The sequence below is a fragment of the Mastomys coucha genome, unplaced genomic scaffold, assembly GCF_008632895.1.
Source record: "Mastomys coucha isolate ucsf_1 unplaced genomic scaffold, UCSF_Mcou_1 pScaffold16, whole genome shotgun sequence".
NCBI lineage: Eukaryota > Metazoa > Chordata > Mammalia > Rodentia > Muridae > Mastomys > Mastomys coucha.
In genome coordinates, this window is record NW_022196898.1 from 31,866,058 (window position 1) to 31,889,047 (window position 22,990).

Below are 22,990 nucleotides of genomic sequence, written 5' to 3' on the forward strand. Positions count from 1 at the left end.
AGAAACTGAGTAGTAAAGAGTTATTTTATTCTTCACCAAGAAAATGACAAGTGAGAAATAAACTTGGAATCAACCTCTCAGCCCATGGTGGGGTTGGAAGATTATAGACCCAGGGTGGGGAGGAGGAAGCTTCATCTAAACAGGGAGCGGGGAGTCAATGTCTTCCAGGGAGTGTGGGGACTGTGGGAATGTGTGCAGCACCTTTTTTGCTAGCTGTGTCAATAGTGGACTGTGTTCCTCGCTATGTAAATGAGATTGTAATGAAGTTAGTTGTTGTGGGTGGGGACTCTGACAGCATTTTCAGATCTAATGGATCAAATGACCAGCTGACATAAAGAGAGACTTGCAGCCTACAAGCTTCTATCCTCAAAGATAACAAAGACTAGGGCAGGCAGAAATTCAAATAAGCTACTTAATCAGTACTCAGAATAACTACATTCTTTAACCTCCTTCCCTGGCATTCAGAAGGCAGAAAAATGCTGGGCTCTGCTCCTACTGGTGTTCTAAAACCTGTTTCTGTGTTATTCTTTCTCATTAGACACAAAGCTATAGAACTAAGATTCTAACACTGTGTCATTGGCAGTGTGTTTCAAGACTAGCCATGGAACCCCACCCCACCCAACTTAGACCCCATTCTCATCTCACTTACAGCCAGATACAGCTCCAGGGTGCTTGGGTAGCATTAGAAATCTGGTTGCATAACTCTAATGAGTTACAGTGGTTATTTTTTTCAGATGAGTGAAGGATTTGTTCTTTAGTCCCTCATAATTAAGGTAGGCTTAAAGATGTAGGTAGCAAAGATCCTGTCAGTGCACAGGAAGATTCACATAAACTTTTCATTTTGACTATATACAGCTGTATTAATAATAGCAACATAGCCTAGGTGATATTCTTAAGACTACTAAGTTCAAAAAACTATTTGATGTCTACCCTTAGTTATTTAAAATGGAAAGGCAAGAAAATGATATGTGGAACTGATTTTATTCAAAATACATGTGTATCAATATAAACTTAGTTTAACTAAAAAAATAATCTAAGTTCATTAAACCCCAAATAGATTATATAAAATAAAAACCTTGTCCATGTGCTTCTTACCCATAACAAAAGACTTTGCCATTACAGTAACTCCATGTTCCTGAAAAGCAGCTTTTAGCCTTACACATGAACAATATGAAATAGAAAACAGGGAAGTAAGAAATAGGTTCTGACAAAATTAAGACAACCAGTCCAATTCCTTACACATCCTTAAAAAGGAGCATATGAAGATAATTTTATGGTTGGGGGGGTCATCACAACATGAGGGACTGCATTAAAGGGTCGCAGCAGTAGGAAGGCTGAGAACCACTGGCCTAGACCCTTATCTGACACAGTAAAGAGCTAAACCTCTCAGGTTTCTTTATCCCTCCCCAACCCCATCATTCTGCTTTATTCTTGGAAGTTACCTTTCTGTACTCTAGGTTCTCCACTGCTTATCCATACAGTCCAAACTTCTTGGTCTACAAAAGACTTCTACCATCTCAGCATTGCTTTGTGTTTCTGCATGTCTAGTCACCACCCTTACTCTGCAGCCCCTAACCCACTTGTATTTGCCTGACATAGAATACCTCATAGCTACTCATGATGCATGTTTTAGGCAATCTCCATTCATTCCCATGCTGTTCCCATGTGTGGAATGTCCTATCCAGAACCTGTCTGATCACTGAGGTCTTAGTACCTACCCTCTGAGATTTTGGTTTCAGCAGCTAAAATTAGTCCCTTCTCTCTGTGTGCCTTCAGCTAGCTCTATTCAGATGTCCATCACTCGAACTCCAGTGCAACTATGCCTATTAGACCAGATATTTTACCCCTCATCTCATATATCTTTTCATTCCATAAACAGCCTACTCCCTGACACTTGCATTAAGTCGCCTTAAACCCATCAAGTCCTCTGGCCTTCATCTATGCAAAGAACAAATCAAGTGATGAAAACAGCGTCAGACATGACTTAGCTATCATTGTATAAGACAGAACAGAAATACTATAATATCATGAACTTGGATCAAAAATATGAGCTTTGACTAATAAAGTCTAGAGAAATTCATGACCTGCCACCTCAGGTTAGAAAACAAATGATTGGCCCAAGGTTTCTTTCATAACTAACGTCTTTATTTCTATCTTGTTAACCAACTAATCAAATAAAAAAAAAAAAAGAGATTCTCTTATCTACAAGTTCAACGATTCTGGTGTTATGTAACATTTACCAAATAGAACCTCACTTCTTTTCATCTCTTCCCAAGGACAGTAAAATGATGTCAGAGTAACAAAATTACCTCACAGTTTGTCAGCTTCCTGGTTGTTATTGCCTCCTTCAAGTAAAATGCCTGACTCCTGAAGCAGAATTGCTTTCACTTTTCTCTGTATTTCCCACCACACTACATATGTGCTATTATAGCTGGATGAAAGTAACCTTGGGCCAGGAGTGGTGAGCACATCTTTAATCCCAGTACTTGGGAAGCGGAGACACATGGCTCTCTATGAGTGAATTCATTCTAGACAAACCTCATCTATTAAGTGAGACCCTGTCTCAAAAAAGTGTAAAATAATACCAGAACATGAAGGTGCAGCACTTCAATGCTTAGCACAGAATGAGTATCCAATGAATGACAAATGAGTCTTGGACTAATGGCCAAGACTACTTCTGTTAATTCTAGCTTCAAGAATTCCCATAGTACATAAGGAGGAACCACTATCTGTGAGCACAGATTGGATTGCAAACAGTATTTTCTTCTACCTACAATACTGATGTCTGGGGGAGGGGGGCTGTAATGACTTCATGTAAAACAACTCTCACAGTGCAGAGGGAAAAGGCACTAACACAATGTCTGTCAGGCAGACAGATACTTAGGGCATTTAGGCAGTTGGAACAGGCCCAGAGAACACCGATATTCTTTGATTTTTCCACTCCTGTTTTACTGATATAACTCATTTAAGCAATTAAAGGTTTAATTTGAATATTAAACAAAGTTTAATTATCATTATACTCCAACTAAATTTGTTATAGGAAAACACTGGGTAATAAGACCTCAATTAAACTAAAATCTGTTCTTTAGTTTGTTCCAGTTGGATCACTAAGACAAATCCTTCTTTCTGCCATAAGAGTGAGTCACTGTTCTGTGATTCTTTTGTTTTTTTAAGACTGGGTCTCATGTTGCCCAGGGTGGTCTTGAACTACCTATGTAGTACAAGCTGGCCTTGGAGCCCTCTGGGCAATGCAAACGAGTCTTAAACCCACTGTGTAAGCAGGCTAGTCTTGAACTCTCAATATTCCTGCCTCCACATCCCACAAGTGGGATTACATGCTTGGCTATTCTGTGATTCTTTGTTTAAGCTTTATTTTTAATTTTGTGTGTGTATGTTTTGCCTGTGTGTATGTTTGTCTACCATATATGCTAGGCACATGGAGGCCAGAGGAGGGTGTTGAATCTTCTGGAATTGGAGTTACAGAAGGTTGTGAGCCACCGGGTGCTGGTCCTCTTCAAGAGTAGCAGTAGCTCTTTAGTGCTGAGTCATCTCTTCAATGCCTGTTTTGTAACTTTTGACAGTTAGCAGACAACAGATAATATTGTTCTTCAGCCCACACAGGCCTGGAGCTCTCTATCTACTGCTCCAACCTCCTACATACAGGTATTACATGTACCTCCGCTAATAAAACAGTTTAGTACTTGAAATGTAACTCCAACCTGGGTCATTTTTAGTGACAGTTTTGAAGACATGTTTTTAACACTGCTAGGTCTCCACTCTAACCCAGTGGAGTGAGTGAACACACCTTCAATGCTTGACATTACTAGTTTTCTCAGAATAATTTTTTTGGCTCTACCTATTTAGGCTTTATATACTGCTGTGACACACTTCTATTATGTTCATAAATGATACTTAAAGTGGAAAGAAAATTAACTGTAAAACAAATCTGGCTTTTTTAAAAATAAGGACATTAATAAATTTAGCTTTAAAAGTAACTATCTAGTGATAGTGTGTATACACACACATATAGATTCAAGGGCACAGGAAAAGACACTGGACTTGATTTTATGTTCACTTTTGTAGATCCTCATTAATAAATGATACTAGTACAATAAAGCAACCAGAAATATAGTTTGCCTAGCAATGTGAGTGCAGATATTGGTGTACTTACATGGCACATATGTACATCTAATACCAGAATTATTTCAACCCTACATTCATTTACTTTTTTGAAATTAGTCATACAGGCATACAAAAAAACAAAGAAGAAAAACACAGTATCAGGCTATTCAAAAGTAAATATAAATAGCTACTGTCACTGTTTCTACATTTCCATGCTTTCTGACCAGTTACTCTCAGTAAGCTCTTTCAACACTGGTCTCAAAACATGAAAATAATATTCTTGACTTATTTTAGATTATATTATTACATAAAGAAAGGCAAAAGAGAATGTGAGCTTTGGTTTCTTTTTAACTAATTTCCAAACATATATTCATCTAAGTGAGGGAAAATTTTCACTTTAATATCATAAGTCATTAAATAAGAATACATTACAATAAAGTTAGTGATCTCAACTGATAAGCCTAACAACAGAATGATTACAGGAGGAAAAGAAAAACCTACATAATCTCCTGTGGCTGTCACCTCAGGTGCCACTTCTCTGGGGCTGCTGAGCTCTGACAGGCTGTCACACTTCAGGGGCTCATGGTGCCATGCAGCAGGGCTGCCTCAGAGGACTTGGAAAGACTTTGTTCGGCTTACATGGCAAGCACTTTGTATGATTCTTAATCACTTTCTTTTTTATCTAGAACACAGTGTTGAGGGCCGCATTTTAACAACAATGCTTATAATGTTTTGTGCTCTATAAATATAAACATATTTCCACACAAAATACATACATATTCACATTCATATGGGGACTTGAAACTAGCCAGACATCATCCACAAGCAGAATGGGATACAGATTGCAGGAAGGGTCATGTATGATACCAGGCCCGTGTAGACAATAGATGCTAATCCCAAGACAGCTGAAGCAAGGCAGCTCCTCTGATCACGAATGATTATCTTCACAGTGTCATGAAACTGGAAAACAAGAGTCAAGACTATAAGGAACCATGGCTAAACAGAACCATATATACCACAGACCAAGTAGTCTTCCCAGTTGTTCTGTGTCCACCAGGAAATCTTCATGAAAGTGACTTATGAAATAGTATGTAGAATGTTATAGAAAACTATAGAATGAGCCTCATAAAAGTTACTCAGCATTAAGGATTAAAAACAACATTAAATTAATACTAATTCACATATTCTAACCTACCCTAAGAAGAATGTTTCTAAACTCAAGTTTAAAAAAAAAACCCAGAAATTAGCCAATTCTTCTACTATACTACTCTAAAATTTTATGGTACCAATCATATTTTTATATAAATCTTAAAGTCTAAAGACATAGTCACACTGAGTTGGCCATATCCTCTCCCTTATCAGTTATGTGTCACATAATTGGCTCCTGGAAATAAAGACATTAAATATGTTTCCCACCCCAAATGGATGCATTCTGCTGTGTCACTTTTTCATATAAAAAGCCATATTGCTTGGCAATGGTGTCCTACGTTTAGGTGTCCTGACTGTCATATGTGTTGTGCAACATCAAATAAGGCATTTAACTAGTCTACACTTTCTTCTTTGTTGGAATACCAGGTTAGCCCTGGGGATAAACTAAATCTTTCAAGTAAAAGAATGTAAAAGAATAGTGTTTGGCCTGGAGGGATGGCTCAGCTGTTAATAGCACTGACTACTCTTTCCAGAGGTCCTGAGTTCAATTCCCAGCAGCCACATGATGTCTCATAACCATCTGTAATGGGATCTAATACCTTTTTCTAGTGTGTCTGAATACAGCAACAGCATACTCACATAAATAAGTAAATCTTTAAAAAAAAATAAGTGTTCTATGTATTGCATAAATATAAGATATTACAGTGATTATCACTGCTGTATTTCTTGACAGTGATCTTTGTCATTGCGAGAATTTAACAACTACCATTTTCATGTGAATTTTGCTATTCATACTAGACTCAAGATCCTTTTCTAGAATATTGCAGTGTATATGAGATGAGGTCTTGCTTTATTGATCAGCTGAACTCATAACTCTAGGGCTTAATGGAATCTCCTGAGCTGGGAAGGTTTCTAAAGTCTATGCTTTCTAAGATTTATTTTAATTTTTAATTGTGTGTGTGTGTGTATGTGTGTGTGTGTGTGTGTGTGTGTGTGTGTGTGTGTGTGTGGTGTGTGTGTGTGTGTGTCTGGGTATGGGCATGTGCACATGAGTGCATGTGCCCATGGAGACCAGAGCATCAGAAACACCCACACACACACACATCTGAAGCTAGAGTTACAGGCATTGTGAGGTACCCAAGATAGGTGCTGAGAACCAGACTTGAGTCCTCTGCAAGAGTTGTGTGAACTTTTAACTGCTAACCATCCTGAAAAAAAACTCAGCCCTGGTTTTTAAATTCTTTGTTTTTCTTGCTTTGAGACAGGGTTTCACTATATTATCTCTGGTTGTCTGGAACTTTTTATATAAAGTAGGCTGGCCTTGAACTACAAGTACCTCCTGCCTCAGCTTCTAGGGGGCCTAGGTCAAAAGGTGTGCACCACTGTACCTGGCTGAATTTTTAAATTATTAATGAATGAATACAATAAACTGGTTTAATATATTCAAGGACCTCTGGGGACTTCTCAGTTGAGGACTAACTACAGATATAGGAGTTGGCCCATCGGACGCCTTTACTGATGGAAGTGTATTCTGCGCACAAGTAAATAACCTAGTGATACATGTGAAATGTCAGGAAACCAAACTTGACTGTGTGTGTTTTAGTCCACTATGTGAATGTAAGGTCATCTCTAGTGAATGGTTTTACATAATACTACATTAACATAAATAATATTTACATTTACATAATATCTAAAGAAAAGTCTGATAGCCTATTAGCCATCCAAGTATTCTTTGTAGGACAAACATCTAATCCCTTTTTACTGAACTAACAAGATATAGAGTAATGAGTGCTTTGTCTTAAAGTGGTTAAAATCAAACTGAATAAGGATGTGAAGATGAAGCTCAGTGACTGGAGTACTTACTTACAATGTATGATACCATATAGGTTTAATTCTCAGCACCACATAAATGAAGTGTGGTTAGGCATACCTATAATCCCGGTCCTCGGGAGGTAGAGGTAGGGATACCAGAAGTTCAAGGTCATTCTTGCCTATCTAGAGGCAAACCTAGGCTACAGACCCTTTTTCTCTCATGTGTAAATGTACATGTGTGTATAAATGAATGAGCACCTCTGTCTCTGTCTTTGTCTCTCTCTCACTTTCTTCCTTTCTCTCTTTCCCTCCCTTCTCTCAGTCCCCTACTTATCTATCCACTTGGCCATCAGCCCAGGGAGGCTGCAAATGTAGCTCAGTGGGTTTGCCTAGAATGCAGGAAAACCTAAGTGTGGTCCTCAGCACTGCATGCATTGGATGTGGTGAGTCATGACTGTGGGAGGTAGAAATAAGAGGAGCAGAAGTCCAAGTTATCTAGATTGGGAGTCTGAGGCCAGCCTTAGCTATATGAAGACCCTGTTTTGTTTTATTTTATTTTCTTTAAGTAGGAAGTAGGAAATGTATAGTAGGTGTCAAGAAGTTTACTTTTGTAAACAGTGAGTCACTTGAAAAGTGACTATCTGCATTTATTCTGGTAATAACAAGTCAGACAACAGACTTTAGTAGAAAAACCATAACAGTAAAAGTTAAAAACAAAGGGACTTAGATTTTATAGTATAGTGATGCTCAATGTCAGTATAAAGTGCCTCAACCTTATGATTACGAAGCATGTATAAAAGCAATGCTAGAAGAGGGGAGGAGAAAGAAGCAAAGAGTAGAAAGAGTGGGAAAAGTAAATGCTATCTCTGGTCACAGCTTAGCCATGAACTCTGAGCAGCTGTGGCTCCCTGCACTGGAGCTGCTGTCACTGATCCAGGACACCACTCCGTGTAGAATAGGAGCAAGTCATAGAGGGTCGTGGGTGGTCCTACCACTTTCTGAGGAGACAATGGAAAGTTAATGGGTACCTAAGGAGAGAGAATCTATTTTTCAGTTGCTAGCTACCCATACTTCAGTAAGTAGCCCCCAACCCATGCTCATACAAACAACCCTAACTGTTGTGGTTTTAATAAGAATGTTCCTCATTGGCTCATATATTTGAATGCTTAAGAATAGGAGGTGTGACCTTGTTGGAATAGGTGTAGTAGTCCAGTTGGAGGAAGTGTGTCACTGAGGGTGGGCTTTGAGGTTTCAAATGCCTAAGCCAGGCCCAGCAACTCGCTCTTCCTCTGTTTGCAGATCTGATTGTAGAACTTTCAGCTATATCTATTTGCTTGCTTCCATGCTCTGCTCCACAATAATACTAGACTAATCTCTGAAACTATAAGCAACCCCAATTAGGTGATTTCCTTTATGAGAGCTGTGGTCACAGTATCTCTTCACCGCACTAGAACACTGACCAGGACACTAACTAAATTCAGTGAGTCACATACACAAAACATCTTGAAACTAGGAGGGTAATTTGTAAAGTAGAAATGGGTCAGCTGGAGGAGGAAGGGAATTTTAGTAAGAGGAGATGTGAGCAAAATACATGGTATACATATACGAAATTGTTGATAATTAAAATCAACAACTTACAGAATAAAAGAGTATTCTCTCAAAGATGTAAAGGCTCTGGTTTAGTGAAATTTTTAACTTATTTATTAGCGAGGTGTGTATGTGGGAATGCATGTGTGTTTGTTCGCACACATCCATATCAGTACCATAACTCCTGTGTGAATTCAAGAGGCCAACTTTTGGAAGTTGGTTCCCTCCTTCCACTTAGAAATCAGAGATCAAACTGCAGTCATCAGATTTGAGCAGTAATCACCTGTACCCACTGACTTTTCTCATTGGCCTACTGTGTGCACTGTTAATAGCAAGAAACTTTCACCCAAGGGAAAGTGTTGAAGAAATGTTTTATAAAATTTTATTTAAAAAGAGATGGCTTTGCCATGCCAAAGTAAGATACAATAGCTGTGGAAAAACTTCAACAATCAGACCCAGAAACAAATAGTAGTTTATGTTTCTAGAAATTCAAAAGCATGGATCTGGAGAGATGGCTTAGCCATTAACAATGCGTGCTGTCCCTGCAGAGGTCTCCACTTCATCCCAGCTCTGACTGGATGGCTTACGACCTGCCTATAACTCCCTCTCACAGGACACTGTGTCTCTGGCCTCCAAGGACACTTGCACTTGTGCACTTATACATGTAATTAAAGCAAAAAAGGAAAATTCTTTTTAAAAATCTCAAAGTAGAAATCATGTAGAACTAATGCCTCTTTTACTTTAAAAAAAAAAAAGTGTTCTTAGAATTAGAACAGGTGGGTGAGATTTTTTTTTCCCCCTGAGGAAATCTAGTCTTCTAGACTGGGGCTAGATAGTTAGGCCATTCAAAGGGAAACAGAAACTCAGTCTCACTAGAGACTGTGAAGCTTCATCAATTATAGATAGCATGCCACTGCTATGAAATGTACCATTTCCTCCTATTAGAACCTACCCAGTTAGTTCTTACTGTGATTACTATTTTACTGCTTGTAGAAAGCACTTGTCCCTTTTTTCTGCTGAGATATGTGATGCAATGCTACGCATATGCTATGAAAGGAGGATAGCTCTCAATTTGGATAGCAGAACTTATTTTTCCTTACAGCAGTAATTGGCTTAGTTCTTAACTAAATCTGATGGGTCTCCTTTTAGACACTTTTGGAGCCAGTGTTTGTGAATGTGGAGAATTCTCTTCCAAACAAGCTGGGGCTAGACAGGAAATTCTGAATCATTACAGACTATCCTAATTGTATTTTAATTTACCATAGAAAATGATTCCTAGAATAAGTTAATTCTGGTTCAATTAAAAAAACTGTCAGAAATTTAATATGCCTACATATAAAAGCCCAATCGTTTTATTCTCTGCTGTGTCAAAAAATTACTCAAAGTATAAATGAATCAAATCTCGGCTGTAGATTGTGATGATCTGTTCATTTGGTCCAAAAATGCATCTAAACATACAAAATAACACAAAAGCTTATTGTGTGATTGACCAGAATTCCATTAAGAAGAGCAAATACTAATACCCCCTTAATTAAAGTCAAGGCTGAAAAGCATCCAATTAACAATGAAAGTGCAGGATTAAAACAAACTATCTTTTGTGAGTTAATCTATTTGTTCCCTTTGGATTTGTAGCTTATTTCTACTATGTGTGTCCTCCCATCCCCAAGTAGCCATAAAAACTACCTTTCAAAAAAATGAACTGTTTTAATCTCTGGGGGACTTAAAATCCAACCTACCTTTGGAACTAATGGATAGGAGATGCTTAACTGTGAATGAGAACAGGATATGGGGATTAAAGTCACTTAGGAAGAAGTTACACAAGGAGAAAATCTCTCCCAGTCAAACACAGAAATAAAAGGTGTCTGCCAGGAATGTCTCCTAGAAGGAATTCTGAGCCTATTAAGTAAAGGGAATTCACTCTGTGCATAGAGAAAAGGAGAAAACTGGACACCTTCCTGCCAATTCCACTTCATGGGAAAAGTTTCAAGTCCTTCAGTCTCTTGCCCCTGATCATTTGAACTACCTTGTGTGTGCAGCAGTAACAGGCAGCACTTTGGAATCTCTGGAAGCAGTCTGTGTGGCCACACCCTTTTTATTGCACATTTTGAAATAGCCTTCCTGAGAGGCAAACTGCCCTTTGTTTACCAGATCTTCCCTAGAAACACCAGAGCTTTCCTTAATCTACAACTCCTAAAAATGGTATGATGGAGGAGATGTCCAAAAAACTCCCGGATCCCGACCCCAGCTCCTGCAAGTCTCTCCTACCTTGTCAGCCTGCGGACTGATCCGAGAGCCGTATCTGCAGTAGGTCACAAAGTGTTCGCAGTTGTTCCACAGTAGGCTGTATGGGGTCAGTCCCAACTGCTGCTCAGCTCTGCGTGCCACCTCCTCATTGAGCAAGGACTTCTTCTTGAGAGTCTCGTCTAGGTGATTGACAAGAATGTCTGCTCCGTAGGCAAAGTCCTCTACTGTGTCCACACGGATGCTGGCCACCTTGCAAATGACTCCCGGGAGGAGACGCGTGTTGGAGACCACCTTCTGAGTGCGTTCCTTGTCATTGGTCAGGACCAACAGGATGTCAGGCATTAGATGGGCGACACGGTTTTCCCCCAGGTAGATCCCATAGTGGGTAAAATGGGTCCGTGACACCTCCAACACGTCGCCCCGGAGAAAAGAACTGATTTCATAGGGACGGTTCTTCCCTGTGTCTCCTCCCGGGGCGCACACACTAAAGAGCTTGAAGTTGGAAATAAGGAGCAGCTTCTCCAGGAGGAGGGACGCAGCTTCCAGCATTGGGTTCTTCATCCTACAGCAACCAGAGTTTCTGCACTGGCCACAACTGATCTGAGCAAGGTGAGCTCTCCAAACCGCGGCGCTGCAGTGCGGCTCACCTGCGGAGCACCGCGGGGGGCTGCCCAGAGCCGAGAGGGCAAGAGATTAGAGGAGAAGCCAAGGGTCTAGCTCAGCCACCCAGTGCAGGGAGTCAAGGAAAGGAAGTAGTGTCAGCTATGGGAACAGTAGCACCCCCGCTTGAGGAGCTGGAGAGGTAGCGTGCCTGGGGGGCGGTGCTCCGGGTGAGCTCTTCGCTGTGGCTCTTATAGAGGTGCCGAGGGCGGGCCGAATGCGGTCACAGGCCAGAGAACACGGATTGGGCACGGGCGTTCTGCACCCTGACTTCTCCTCGAGCGCTCTGCTTCACTAGGGAGACCTTTAAACAGCCAGCGTAGGAGAGATGTCAGAGGCGTGGCCGCGCGAAAGATCCTGCACCTGCCACGAATGGAACACCTTTCTTGGCGGTGAGAAGCGCCCTCTAAAATTTCTGTGTGAGACAAGCTCTAACCGGTAGTAATACCGTGGCCCTCAGCTTACTAAAGCATTTGCTTTGATTCTCCAAAGTGTCCACTCCGCGAATTCCTGCAGATCCTACTTGATCTTTGTCGTTTTAAACACACAAGCATCCATGAGCTCTCAGGTGGCACGCGAAGAAATGGAATTGCTCCTTGTGCGTCCAGTGCCCCAGCTTGGAGGCTCGGAACCCTACAGTCTGGACGCTCCAAGGCTCCAGCGCCTGTTGAGCGCGCGCGCCTTCCAACTGTCATCAAGAAATCCCAACGCCCTCCAGCAAAAGCCTCAGCTTCGCTTCACGCACGATTTGTAGCTTTTGGTAAATCGCTCCCTGCCGCCCAGGGAGACTTAAGGAAAGGGAACGTTATGGTTCTGCAGGGCAGTGCGCTTGCAGCAGAACCCAGGCACAGTCGAAGGTGGTGGGGGAGCTGCCTAAGGAGGCTGCTGGGGCTCTCTGCAAGGCTGGGCTTTGGGTTCCCAGACTTGCCTGAATTTCTGTGCTAATGGATTATGTAAATGATTCAATTCCCAGGACAAAGGCTATAAGCGCCATAAAACTAAGCTTAAGTTCCAGGCTAAGGCTGAGATCTCCATCTGCCTTGATGGAACCAGGACCAGCCTGAGGCCTGAGGCCACCCCTCTTTGGAGGACTGGATCTTTGCTCCCTTACCTGTCTGCTATAAGTGATCTGTCCCTGTCGCTGCACTTTTGTTCACTTGTTCACTTCACAGTTGATTGTAAATCTCACTGCAGCATACCCCACACCTCCCCACTGCCTCAAACGGATAGAAAGAAGTAGGCATGATCTTTCATCAGTCCATCCACAATCATCTTTTCCCGTACGGTCTACCTACTCTGCCATGCACTGTCCCCTTCCTGGAGGTTCAACAAAATCAATCTGTACTTCTTTCCCACACCATCATCACTTGTAGTTCTTTTTCTACTTTTCTTAAGGTCAATGGTCCTCTTTTGATGCATTTTTACTGGGATAGTGAGAAAGGGCTAGGAGAGGTATACAGATTATAAGGAAGCCACCTGAGTTCTATCCGAAGAGCCCATGGAAGGAGAGAGCCACCTGCAGAAGGTTCTCTGAGCTCCACATGGGTGCTACAGCCCTCAAACACAGTAATAAAACCTTAGATTATTTCAAGAAATTATGCAGAAAAGAAATAGGCACAAATGGAAGTTATTTCGTTTAAGTGGGGATTCTATGCAGTTATATGAACAATAAAGGGGGTGAGATCGGGGAGACAAAAACCACATGACAATGAAAAACACCTCAAGTGCTGGGCATGGTGACTCATGGCTTTAATCCTGGCTCTCAGGAGGCAAAGGCAGGCAGATTTCTGTGGGTTAGAAGCCATATCCTGAGACCCAGGTCAACGAGGACTACTTGTTGAAGCCCTGTCTCAGATATAGGAAAACCGAGAAAGAAAACTGGCATGACATACTGGTGGGAAGTAGTGGGTTCGAAACTATCGACTGAGGTAGAATCAGGGCTAAGGGCAGGCAGGGCTTTGTTCACCTGCCTGGGGCAGAGGAAGGAGAAAGTGTAAGGCTGTGGGTAGAAAGACTCTGGAACTGGAGGTGTAGCTCATTGGAGCACATGTGTGAGGATCTGGGTTCTGTCCCTCCTACTAGAAAAACAAAACAAAAGGTAACCACCCCCATCTTGTCCTGTAGCTTCTGAAGAAGCTACCAAACCTACTGAGTGGTGTCATCCACTAGGGTACAGAGGCCCCATCGTCATTGTAACATTAAAGTGAGAGACCCTTGTCATGTCTTGAGAGCACTTGTACCTTGTCCACATCTATTAGAAGGGCCTTTATAAGTTCTTTCGTTGTTGGTTGACAATCACTTCACACCTACTAATACCAATCTTAAGGATTAAATGAGTTTGATGGTGAGGTGCTGGTGGAAGGATCATTTTAATGATAAAAAATATGGGAAAATTGGACTCCAAGTCAAAATGCATTTATTTACTTAGAGACAGGGCCTCACTTGTAGCCCTGGCCTTGAAGCCACAGAGATCTGCTTTCTTCTGACACTCAAATGCTAGGATTAAAGGCATATGGCACCATGACCAGCAAAATTTTAAATAAAATTTTATTTTATAAATTCATTATAATGTTATATTGTAATACTTAACTATAGAATAAAATATAATGAAAAGATTTCTATGTATCATTTAAACCCATGTAATATTAAATATTGAGCAGCTAATTCATAAATCACCTTAAGAGACAAGACCTGAATTACAAATTTTGCCAACTAAAGGGACTATTTAAGTCTTAAGTCTTTCTTTTCTTTTTTGCTTTTTTGGTTGGTTGGTTGGTTGGTTTGGTTTGTTTTTTTCGAGACAGGGTTTCTCTGTATAGCCCTGGCTGTCCTGGAACTCACTCTGTAGACCAGACTGGCCTCAAACTCAGAAATTCACCTGCCTCTGCCCCGCAAGTGCTGGGACTAAAGAAGTAGGCCACCACTGCCTGGTGGGTTTGTCCATCTTAACTGATTTTTACAAAGAACCAATTCTTTGTTCTATTGATTCTTTGTAAAGATTTTGTTTCTATTTTACTGATTTCAGCCCTGAGTTTGATTATTTATTGCCACCTTCTCCTTTTGGATGCTCTCTTTATTCTAGAGCTTTCAGTTCCATTAAGTTACTAATAGGAAGTTTGTTTGTTTGTTGGTTGGTTGGTTGTTTTTTTATGTAGGTACTTAGTACCTTTGACCTGAGTTCTCATGCATCCTTCATTCCTATTATTCTTAAATTGAGTCTGTTTTAGATTTCAGATTTTCTTTGACTGAGGTATCTATTTCTTCTATCTCATCTTCATAGCTTAAGATTCGCCCTGCCTTCTCTTGTCTTCTGTTATTGAGACTTGCCTCTAAGGATCCTGTTTGACTTCCTACATTTTTCATTTTGTTTTCCATCAGTTTGGGTTTTCTTCATAGATTCTTTTTTTTTCACTGCCATGTCTTGAGCATTTTTTTATTTCATTCTGTGCTTTGCGTTTCATAAAATTCATTAATGGATTTATTCATATCATCTTTTAAAAACTTATATTTATTATAGCTATTTTGAAGTCCCTGCCTTGGGCTTTGGGTAAATTAAATTTCTCAGGGCCTACTGTAGTAGGATTGCATTGATCTAATAGAAATATAATGTCCTGCTGTTACCGTGATTCTACACAAAGTCCAGGTATATAGACATCCGGGTTTGGACTGGTTATAATTCTAGATGCTGATATCAGCTCTTGTGTTTGTTGGGTGGGTGTTCAATTCCTTGGTTCCTGTTGCCCTCTCTGTGACTTAGAGTATAGTAGCTGTGGGCTGTCTGCTTCTGAGACCCTGCTAGAAGAGGCCACTAGGAATCTCTAGGTAGACCATTTTTCCCATTCTCTGGCCAGTGCAGCAGCTAAATACTTAACTCAGAAACAAAGCACATGAAGTGAATGCCAAAGCTGAACTCACTCAGGATGTTCAACCCTAAAATGGAACAGTCCATTTTAGGAACAATCCTAGAAATGGAACAATCAATAGAGAAGGGAAGAAAGACACTTTTTTAAAAATATTTTTTAAAATGTCCAAAGAATTCCCACATCTTCAGCCAAATTTTCCAAATCTTGCTTTACCCTTCACCTGTATATATGGACACATGTGTGCATGCACATTTTTTCAACCTGTTAGCAAGTTGTAGCTTTGGTGTTCCTTTGCCCCTCAACCATGCACTGTATATAATCACACTGTTATAATTATCAAAGTCAAGAACTATCAGTAGTATAATCATGTAGACTTCAGGCTTCCTCAGAATTTCCTGATTGATGTAGTAATGGCCTTTACAGGAAACACAATCCAAATGGTGCCTTGCCGTCCATTGTTAAATTTTACTGATGTCCTCTGCCTTTGTCATGGTATTGACTCGTAGAGCAAAACAAAACTTAATTTTTCAGATGCACATCAGTGTGGGTTTCATGTTTATCCTTGCAGAGCTTCAGGTTGTGCTTTTTCTCAGGAATTCCACCGGAGTGCTTGCATGTCCTTTTGTATGTGTGTTAGCTGTAGATGTTGATATTTCCTGACATCCAGGACTTGAGAAAACATCAGCACTTTGGAGTCACTGGAGACAGGGTTGGCACTCTCAGTCAGACCCCAAATGCCCCTCTTTTTAAGGTTTATACATGTGTCCCCGAACATATGTTTGTATATAGAGTATGTACCATGTGTGTGCAAGTGTCCACAAAAGCCAGAAGAAGTATCAGATCCCCTGCAATGGGGGTTACAAAGGCCACATTTAAGAGCAATGTCTAAATACGTTATTTTAATAAGATTAATTTTAAAAAACAGAACCTACCTTTTATGTTACTATCTCTTTTGTAACTGATGACTAGTAATATAAATTGATGACTTGTTTTTTCTTTTATATATTTAATCAAGTGGAGTGTGGACTTAAGAAAACTGAATGAGTATAAGGCTGATATGAAGTAGACTTTTATAATGTTGGAATTAAAATTTTGTCAGTTTTAAACTCCTTCTATGGTGTGTGTGTGTGTGTGTGTGTGTGTGTGTGTGTGTGTGTGCATGTGCACAGGTGCTAACATTCTGTGGAGGTTGGCAAACTACTGGTTGGTTCTCTCTTCCCATCATATGTATTCAGGAGGTTGAGTTCAAGTCAACAGGCATAATGAAAACTGTCCTTAGCTGCTGAGCTATCCAGTCCCACAATTGCAATTATATGTAAAGATATGTGAGTTTGTGAATTTCAGTTACTATAGAACTTCCCTAGCTTATTTTTATTTCCTCCTGTGCTAGAAATGCCACACCAGAAACATGAATACTTGAAATTCCAGTGTTCTATTTGTTTAAAGTAGCATCAAACTCATCTAGATATTCTTCCTCTTAAAGATGTGAACCATTTGGAATACAGAGACAGAGAAGAGCACTTGCTGCTTTTGCAAAGGAGCTTGGTTTGGTTCCCAGCACCCACATGGCAGCAAACCACCAACAACCATCCAGAAGTCTGTAACTTCAATTCCATGGATTCTGACCACCCTCTTTCAGATTTCTTGGACAGCACACACACACACACACACACACACACAGAGAGAGAGAGAGAGAGAGACAGAGACAGAGACAGAGACAGAGAGACAGAGAGAGACAGAGAGGCAGACAGAGACAGAGACAGAGACAGAGAGAAACAGAGAGACAGAGGGAGGGAGAGAGGGAGGGAGGAAGGAAGGGAGGGGGTTAAAACACAAATAACATTTTTTCAAAAAAAATGAGAACTACTTTAAATATATCAGTTCAATATCAGAGCAAAGTGTCAAACACACATGTAGATCCCATTTTATTTATACTCTGCAAACATCAATGTCTAACCTTATAAAAACAACTAGTACAAAGCAGTGTATTTCCTGCTTGCAGAGAGCAAGACTGACTGGCATTCCCCTGGTATGGAAGAGTGATACATGACAAGGGTCAAGCCATAGATCTGTGAGCTGGATTGCCTGGCCTTGAATCTAACCTCAATCCCTGTGACTATCAGATTCTTTCATCACTATGTGGTATCCTTCCACCCAGAAGCACAGTATTTTGGCAGGGAGAACAAGTGAATAAGTGCTGAAAACCCATCACCAAATCATTCCAATAAATGATTCCTATTGATGGAATTGATTAGTTCAATACATGCTCAAGTCCAGTTACATATATCTGTCAAAGTCTAAATGGCCTTAAAAATCCATTGCATTTTTATATTGGTATAAGTGGCATTTCTGCATACACAAGTATGAATAGCATCAAGTTTCCAAAGGGGCCAGAGGAGGGTATTGGATTCCCTGGAAGTAGAATTGCAAATGGTTGTGGACCACCGTCTGTAGGTGCTGGGAATCAAACCTGGGTCCTCTCTACAAGAGAAGCCAATGTTCTTAAGCACTGAACCATCTCTCCAGCCTCTCCCACATGATCTTCAGTATTTTGATGTGAACTTACCCAGTGAGCTTAAGGAACTAGGCATGGCTTCATTTCCCACTCAAGTTATAGACCATGTGCGTGCCTTCACTATTTAACTGATAATAAACAGAAGTGTGATCTTATGCTGGCAATATGAAGTGGGAGACATTTCAGAAGCTCACATGGTAGAGGAGAGAGTACACAAACAATCCATGATAACAAGGATAGGGGTTCATGTACCAAGCAACAACTTTGTCATATGTATTTCTATAGGTGCCTCGGTTATTCTTTTATTCTTGAAAGGATGACATAAACCCCATTTCTCTCCATTAAAGGGCCAGTCCTGACTTTAAAAGAAGGCCATAAGGCACCAGATCCAGGAACAGACCATAAAATCCAGAAGCAAGGTCATAACCCCCCCCCCCAAAGAACATTCTGGGGATAATCACAAAAATTGGAAAATATCTTATCTCAGAATGAGCCATCTGTACTGGGCACCCCATCTCATCCTATGGTTAAATGTTCATGACATAGGAATGTAGACCACTGACCACGTGTGACCCCCCGGCACCCAATTTTAGATTACCTAATCCTTCCGGGGAGTCCCCCTGGTTCCTTATAAGAAGGCCTGTACACCTTGGGTTTGCCACGTTGAAGAATGACTGACCCCACATGCTGGTTGTTTCTACAGAATAAACACTCCTTACCTTTGCATACTGAGTATCCCTCAGCGATTCTCAGGCCCTTACAATTCAATTAAACATCAATAACTCAATTATTTTCCCTTGAATTCCTGTTTCAGATTTACATTGCCTCTCAACTATTAGTGCAAATTGATCCACTTCCATATGAAAAGTTCCATTTCTCTGTGATTTTATATGACTTATTTTAGTTTGAACTTCTTACAGAGCTTTCAACTCTGCTCTGCACCCTGCTGTATTTGTTATCTCCTGTTGCTTTAAACAGCTCACCACACATGGGTGCTGAATAAATGTGGGGAGCAGTGGAGCTGGAGAGGCATTCGCCATGGCAAGATGGCGCCTACTTCCGCTGTCAACTCCTAGTAAGCAACTGTTTGCGCATGTGTGTAGAGAACTGTTTGCACATGTGCGTAGAGTGAAAAGACGCCCATTCCACGGCCCATTCTGGGGTGTCACGTGGGGTGATGAGCAAACAGCCAATCATGGGCGGACACGCCGCGCTGTGGTGTATATAAGCAGTGCTGATTATTGGCTCGGCCTCTTTTTCCCTCTGGGAGAGGGCAGTAAACATCGCTGCAGAAGGATCCTAGTGTCTGCGTGTCTTTTCTTGTTGGCGAGAGGACCGTGCGGGCTACAAATAAACACCGTCTTTTTTCTTAATAAGTATACAACACTAGAAGCAAGAGTTAACTGCACAACAAAATGTAAATAGGCTTCTTTCCAATTTAAAATATATAAAGATTATTAAATTCACTTTGCCCCTCTGCCCCAGAAGTTCACACAGGTAGAAGAATGAATGGAAGACAGCAATGAGAATGATTTTGTAAGAAGCTAAAAGACAGGTGAGGGTTGTGCCTCAGTGGGTGAGTACTTGCTAGCATGTACAAGGTGCTGTGCTGTGATTGCTCCCCAGTGCCAAAAAATAAAATAAACAGAAATCTGCAGGCACTCATCTTCCCTGTGAGCCTCCCCTACTCCCAAGATACTTGTACTTCTCAAGCTTGCTGTCTAGCAAAGACCTCCACTTTAGCCAGGTAAGCACTGTGAAAACCTGACAGAAAGAAAAAATTCAGCAAGTTGAAGTAGTGATGCAAATAGGAGAAATGAATTGGGGGAAAGTAGGAAGTGTGAGCAGGATAGAAGACGGGAGGCTCCTGTGATGATTCCTTCTGAGACGTGCAGAAATGCCTGCCCACCCAGACAGAATATCAATAGACCAATTACATTATTCCATCCAAGTCCATCTTGGTGAACCAGTGACTTGCAGTGTGGATGTCTTAGTCAGCTAAATTACAAATAAATAAATAAATAAATAAATAAATAGGCCCCACCCTCCTATGTTCTATGTGTTCTAGCACCCCTTCAAAACCACGTGCAGCTAGAACAGGGTTAAATGCAGCTGGAGGTGGGCTGCTAGCATCAGAAGTGAGGATCTACTAACCATCTACTCCCACCTCCTTGACTACAGAATATTAACAGGTTTGCCCAGTTGCTGTAATTTCAAGATATCACAATGGCTGGGCTATACCTACCGGCCAACACTCCATTATAAGCAGAGAGCTTGTTAGGGTTTGGTCTTTTGCTATGTATTATAATGCTAAATACTAGCCCTCAAGGCCTGGTTGTCCCCAGGGATGAGTCTTTGTGTACCCAAGTGACATACTCAAGGGACCTATGTAACCTTGCCCTCCAAGCTAGCCCTGATTGGTAAATAAAGATACCAACAGCCTATAGGTGGGTAGGAAGTAGGTAGAGGTTTTAGTTACCAGGCTTGGGCTCTAAGGAAGGTGAACAAGGTGGAGGGAGGAGAAGACACCATGGGGTAAGAATCTTAAAAATGTGGCCATGAGGGCTGACCAGTTGGTGGTAAGAGCAATCTGGACTGGCACATAGCAAGTTATATTGTGAGATTGTTGGCAGGAAAGGAGACATAATATCATAGAGGGTAAGATATCTGTTCACCTCTAGTGTATTAAAAAAGAGTATTATAAATATAAAGGTTGTGTGTCTTTTACTGGGAACTGAATGACCAAAATCAAGCTAGAACCCACACCCCCATAAAGTTTAAATACATACTGCAACAAGAGCTTACCTAGCCGACTTAGGAAAGGTGCATCTCAGTGGTAGAGAGCATGCTTATTGTGCACCAGGCCCTGGGCTGCACCCTCAGAAATAAGTAAATGGAGGAATTAGGTTCAATAAGAAGCAAAAGAACAAAAGAAACAGGAGTTTGGAGGTGATAATGAAAGAATAAAAGAAAAGCTATTGGAAGGTTTCCAGAGTTGAGTCCAAGGATGTAGAGAAGCAGCAATAGCTGGCAAAAGGTGAGCATGAGGGCAAGCCCTCACCAAGGAGAAAAGACGGGCAAGGAGCCATACCAGGTACCCACATTCCTGGGTAATGCAACAACAGCTCTTTCCTAAATAAGGCAATGAAACCAAAAGCTCATGTTTTTTTCAATACCATATTACAGGGCTGGAATGTTAAATCACTCAGTCACTTACACACACATACACGCACGCACACATACACACACGCACACATACACACACACACACAGACACACACACAGATACCCCTAGCATGCAATTATGTAGTGTGGGTATAAATAATTAACTAGAAAGTCTTGGCATTTACTACTTTTCAGCCCCAAAATGAATAGGTACTTTCATTTGCACATTAAGACTGTTTAAAAGATTCATTCTTGAGTTACATGGAAACAAATTAAGAAATTAAAAGCGCCGGGCAGTGGTGACACATGCCTTTAATCTCAGCACTTGGGAGATCTACAGAGTAAGTTCCAGGACAGCCAGGGCCACACAGAGAAATCCTGTCTCAATAAAACAAAAACAAAAATAAAAAGAAAAGAAAAAGAAATTAAAAGCAAATATGTATAGAATGGCATGGCTATTAAAACTTCCTTAAAATTTTTGTTTCAAAATATAGACATATCTTAATGTTGACAAACACTCATAAAAATAGGAAAGTGTCAGGACTAACCTGGTGCACCTGTACATAATACAGGCCTTCATAATCACTTCCTTTAATGTCCTAAAGTTGGCTTCAATATTCATTAGAAACCAAACTTCAAAGAGAATTTTCTGTTCATGGTTGATAAATGAAAAGGAGAACGTAGATTTCCATAGAATCTCATATTAGGAAGGAATCGATAAAGTTAAATCTTACAACATTATAATGAAAGTCAGGCCCATTTTTGCCTAGAGCTGGTGATGACAGGCACCATATAGATGCTCAGAACAGTCAGAACCCTTCATTGTGACGTCTCCAAGGCTCTAAGGGTAGATCTGCTCACGCTTCAAGTTGGTTTGTCCAGAACATAATTGAGCTCATCGAGCTTTGGCGATCAGCCTAACCAAGCATTAAGCACCGCCATGATATCCAGAGGCAGCCCAAGTGTCATTCTTAGCACACAGAGGAAATGTCAGGACCAGATGCCTCACCCTATGGCAAGATTACTAAGAGGAATTACAAATCATGCCCTTTATCCTCAGGAAAGTTTGAGCATGGTGAGGAGGGATACTGTAGAGAGCAGTGGATGGTGACCACACAGAAGCCAAGGTGGACACAGTTCCTCTACTTAATAAGACCAGAAATCGTAATTTTAGATTTACATATTTCTTAGAATTTAAAAGCTCCATCACAGATTCCAAGATTATACAAATACTAACGGTGCTCATCAATTTTAAAATGATTATGTTCTGAAGCAATACTTAATCAAGCAACTCAGGCCACTAGTGCTGGTTACTCCAGTTGATTAGAGCAGACTGGTCATGAACACCAAGCTAGAGCAATACCAGGTAACTAGTGTAGTAGCAGATAAGAGCAAGAGCTCCAACCCAGACCACCCTACAAATGAATGCTAAGTAACAAGCAGGCAGGGTGAGGACCAGAAGGAGCATCCCCCCCCCCAGATGATAAACGCAGTGTACTGCTTTAAGGAATTAAGCTAAGAAGTGTCCAAGTCTGAGTGGCAAGCTCAGGATGCTGTTCTGCCCACACTATGCACCCACCTTCGGACAGGATCTGGATTTGAGTACCACTTGTGCAGGATCAGACTTCTTCTGAGGCTCAATACTTAAGGGATAATGGCAATCTTAGGAGAAATGTACTTCATTCACATATTGACTATCACAAAAACAGAGCTAGAATAGCAGCTGTATATAATTTGCTTTGATTGAGGCAAGAACAATGTCCACAAGGTGAGTAGAGCTGACCTGACAGCCTGAGATGTAAGGGAAAGGCCTGGCTTTCCAGAAATGGTAAATGTAGATTACAGTAGACAAGGAAGGCCATGTGACTCACTT

At 41.0% G+C, this 22,990-nt stretch overlaps 2 protein-coding genes and 2 long non-coding RNA genes across 12 annotated transcripts in view; 2 read left to right on the forward strand and 2 right to left on the reverse strand.

Moving 5' to 3' along the window:
• Fgg (fibrinogen gamma chain) overlaps window positions 1–22,990 on the forward strand; it is a 119,488-nt gene that overhangs the window by 13,705 nt on the left and 82,793 nt on the right. The window lies entirely within an intron of this gene.
• Window positions 972–12,425, reverse strand: Lrat (lecithin retinol acyltransferase). 2 transcript variants are annotated; one of them, XM_031374189.1, is made up of 3 exons: window positions 10,936–12,425; window positions 4,899–5,082; window positions 4,451–4,804 (listed from the first exon to the last, which is right to left on the reverse strand). In XM_031374189.1, exons 1-2 carry the CDS (start codon window positions 11,473–11,475, stop codon window positions 4,927–4,929), a joined length of 696 nt encoding a protein of 231 aa, XP_031230049.1. In that variant the 5' UTR covers window positions 11,476–12,425; the 3' UTR covers window positions 4,451–4,804; window positions 4,899–4,926. The 2 variants fall into 2 exon arrangements, with proteins under 2 accessions (XP_031230048.1, XP_031230049.1); XM_031374188.1 differs by having other exon boundaries at window positions 972–5,082.
• LOC116093035 lies at window positions 11,067–12,935 on the forward strand. Its single transcript, XR_004119597.1, has 2 exons — window positions 11,067–11,523; window positions 11,772–12,935. It is a non-coding gene; the product is annotated as an uncharacterized LOC116093035 (long non-coding RNA).
• Window positions 21,354–21,933, reverse strand: LOC116093036. Its single transcript, XR_004119598.1, has 2 exons — window positions 21,666–21,933; window positions 21,354–21,495 (listed from the first exon to the last, which is right to left on the reverse strand). It is a non-coding gene; the product is annotated as an uncharacterized LOC116093036 (long non-coding RNA).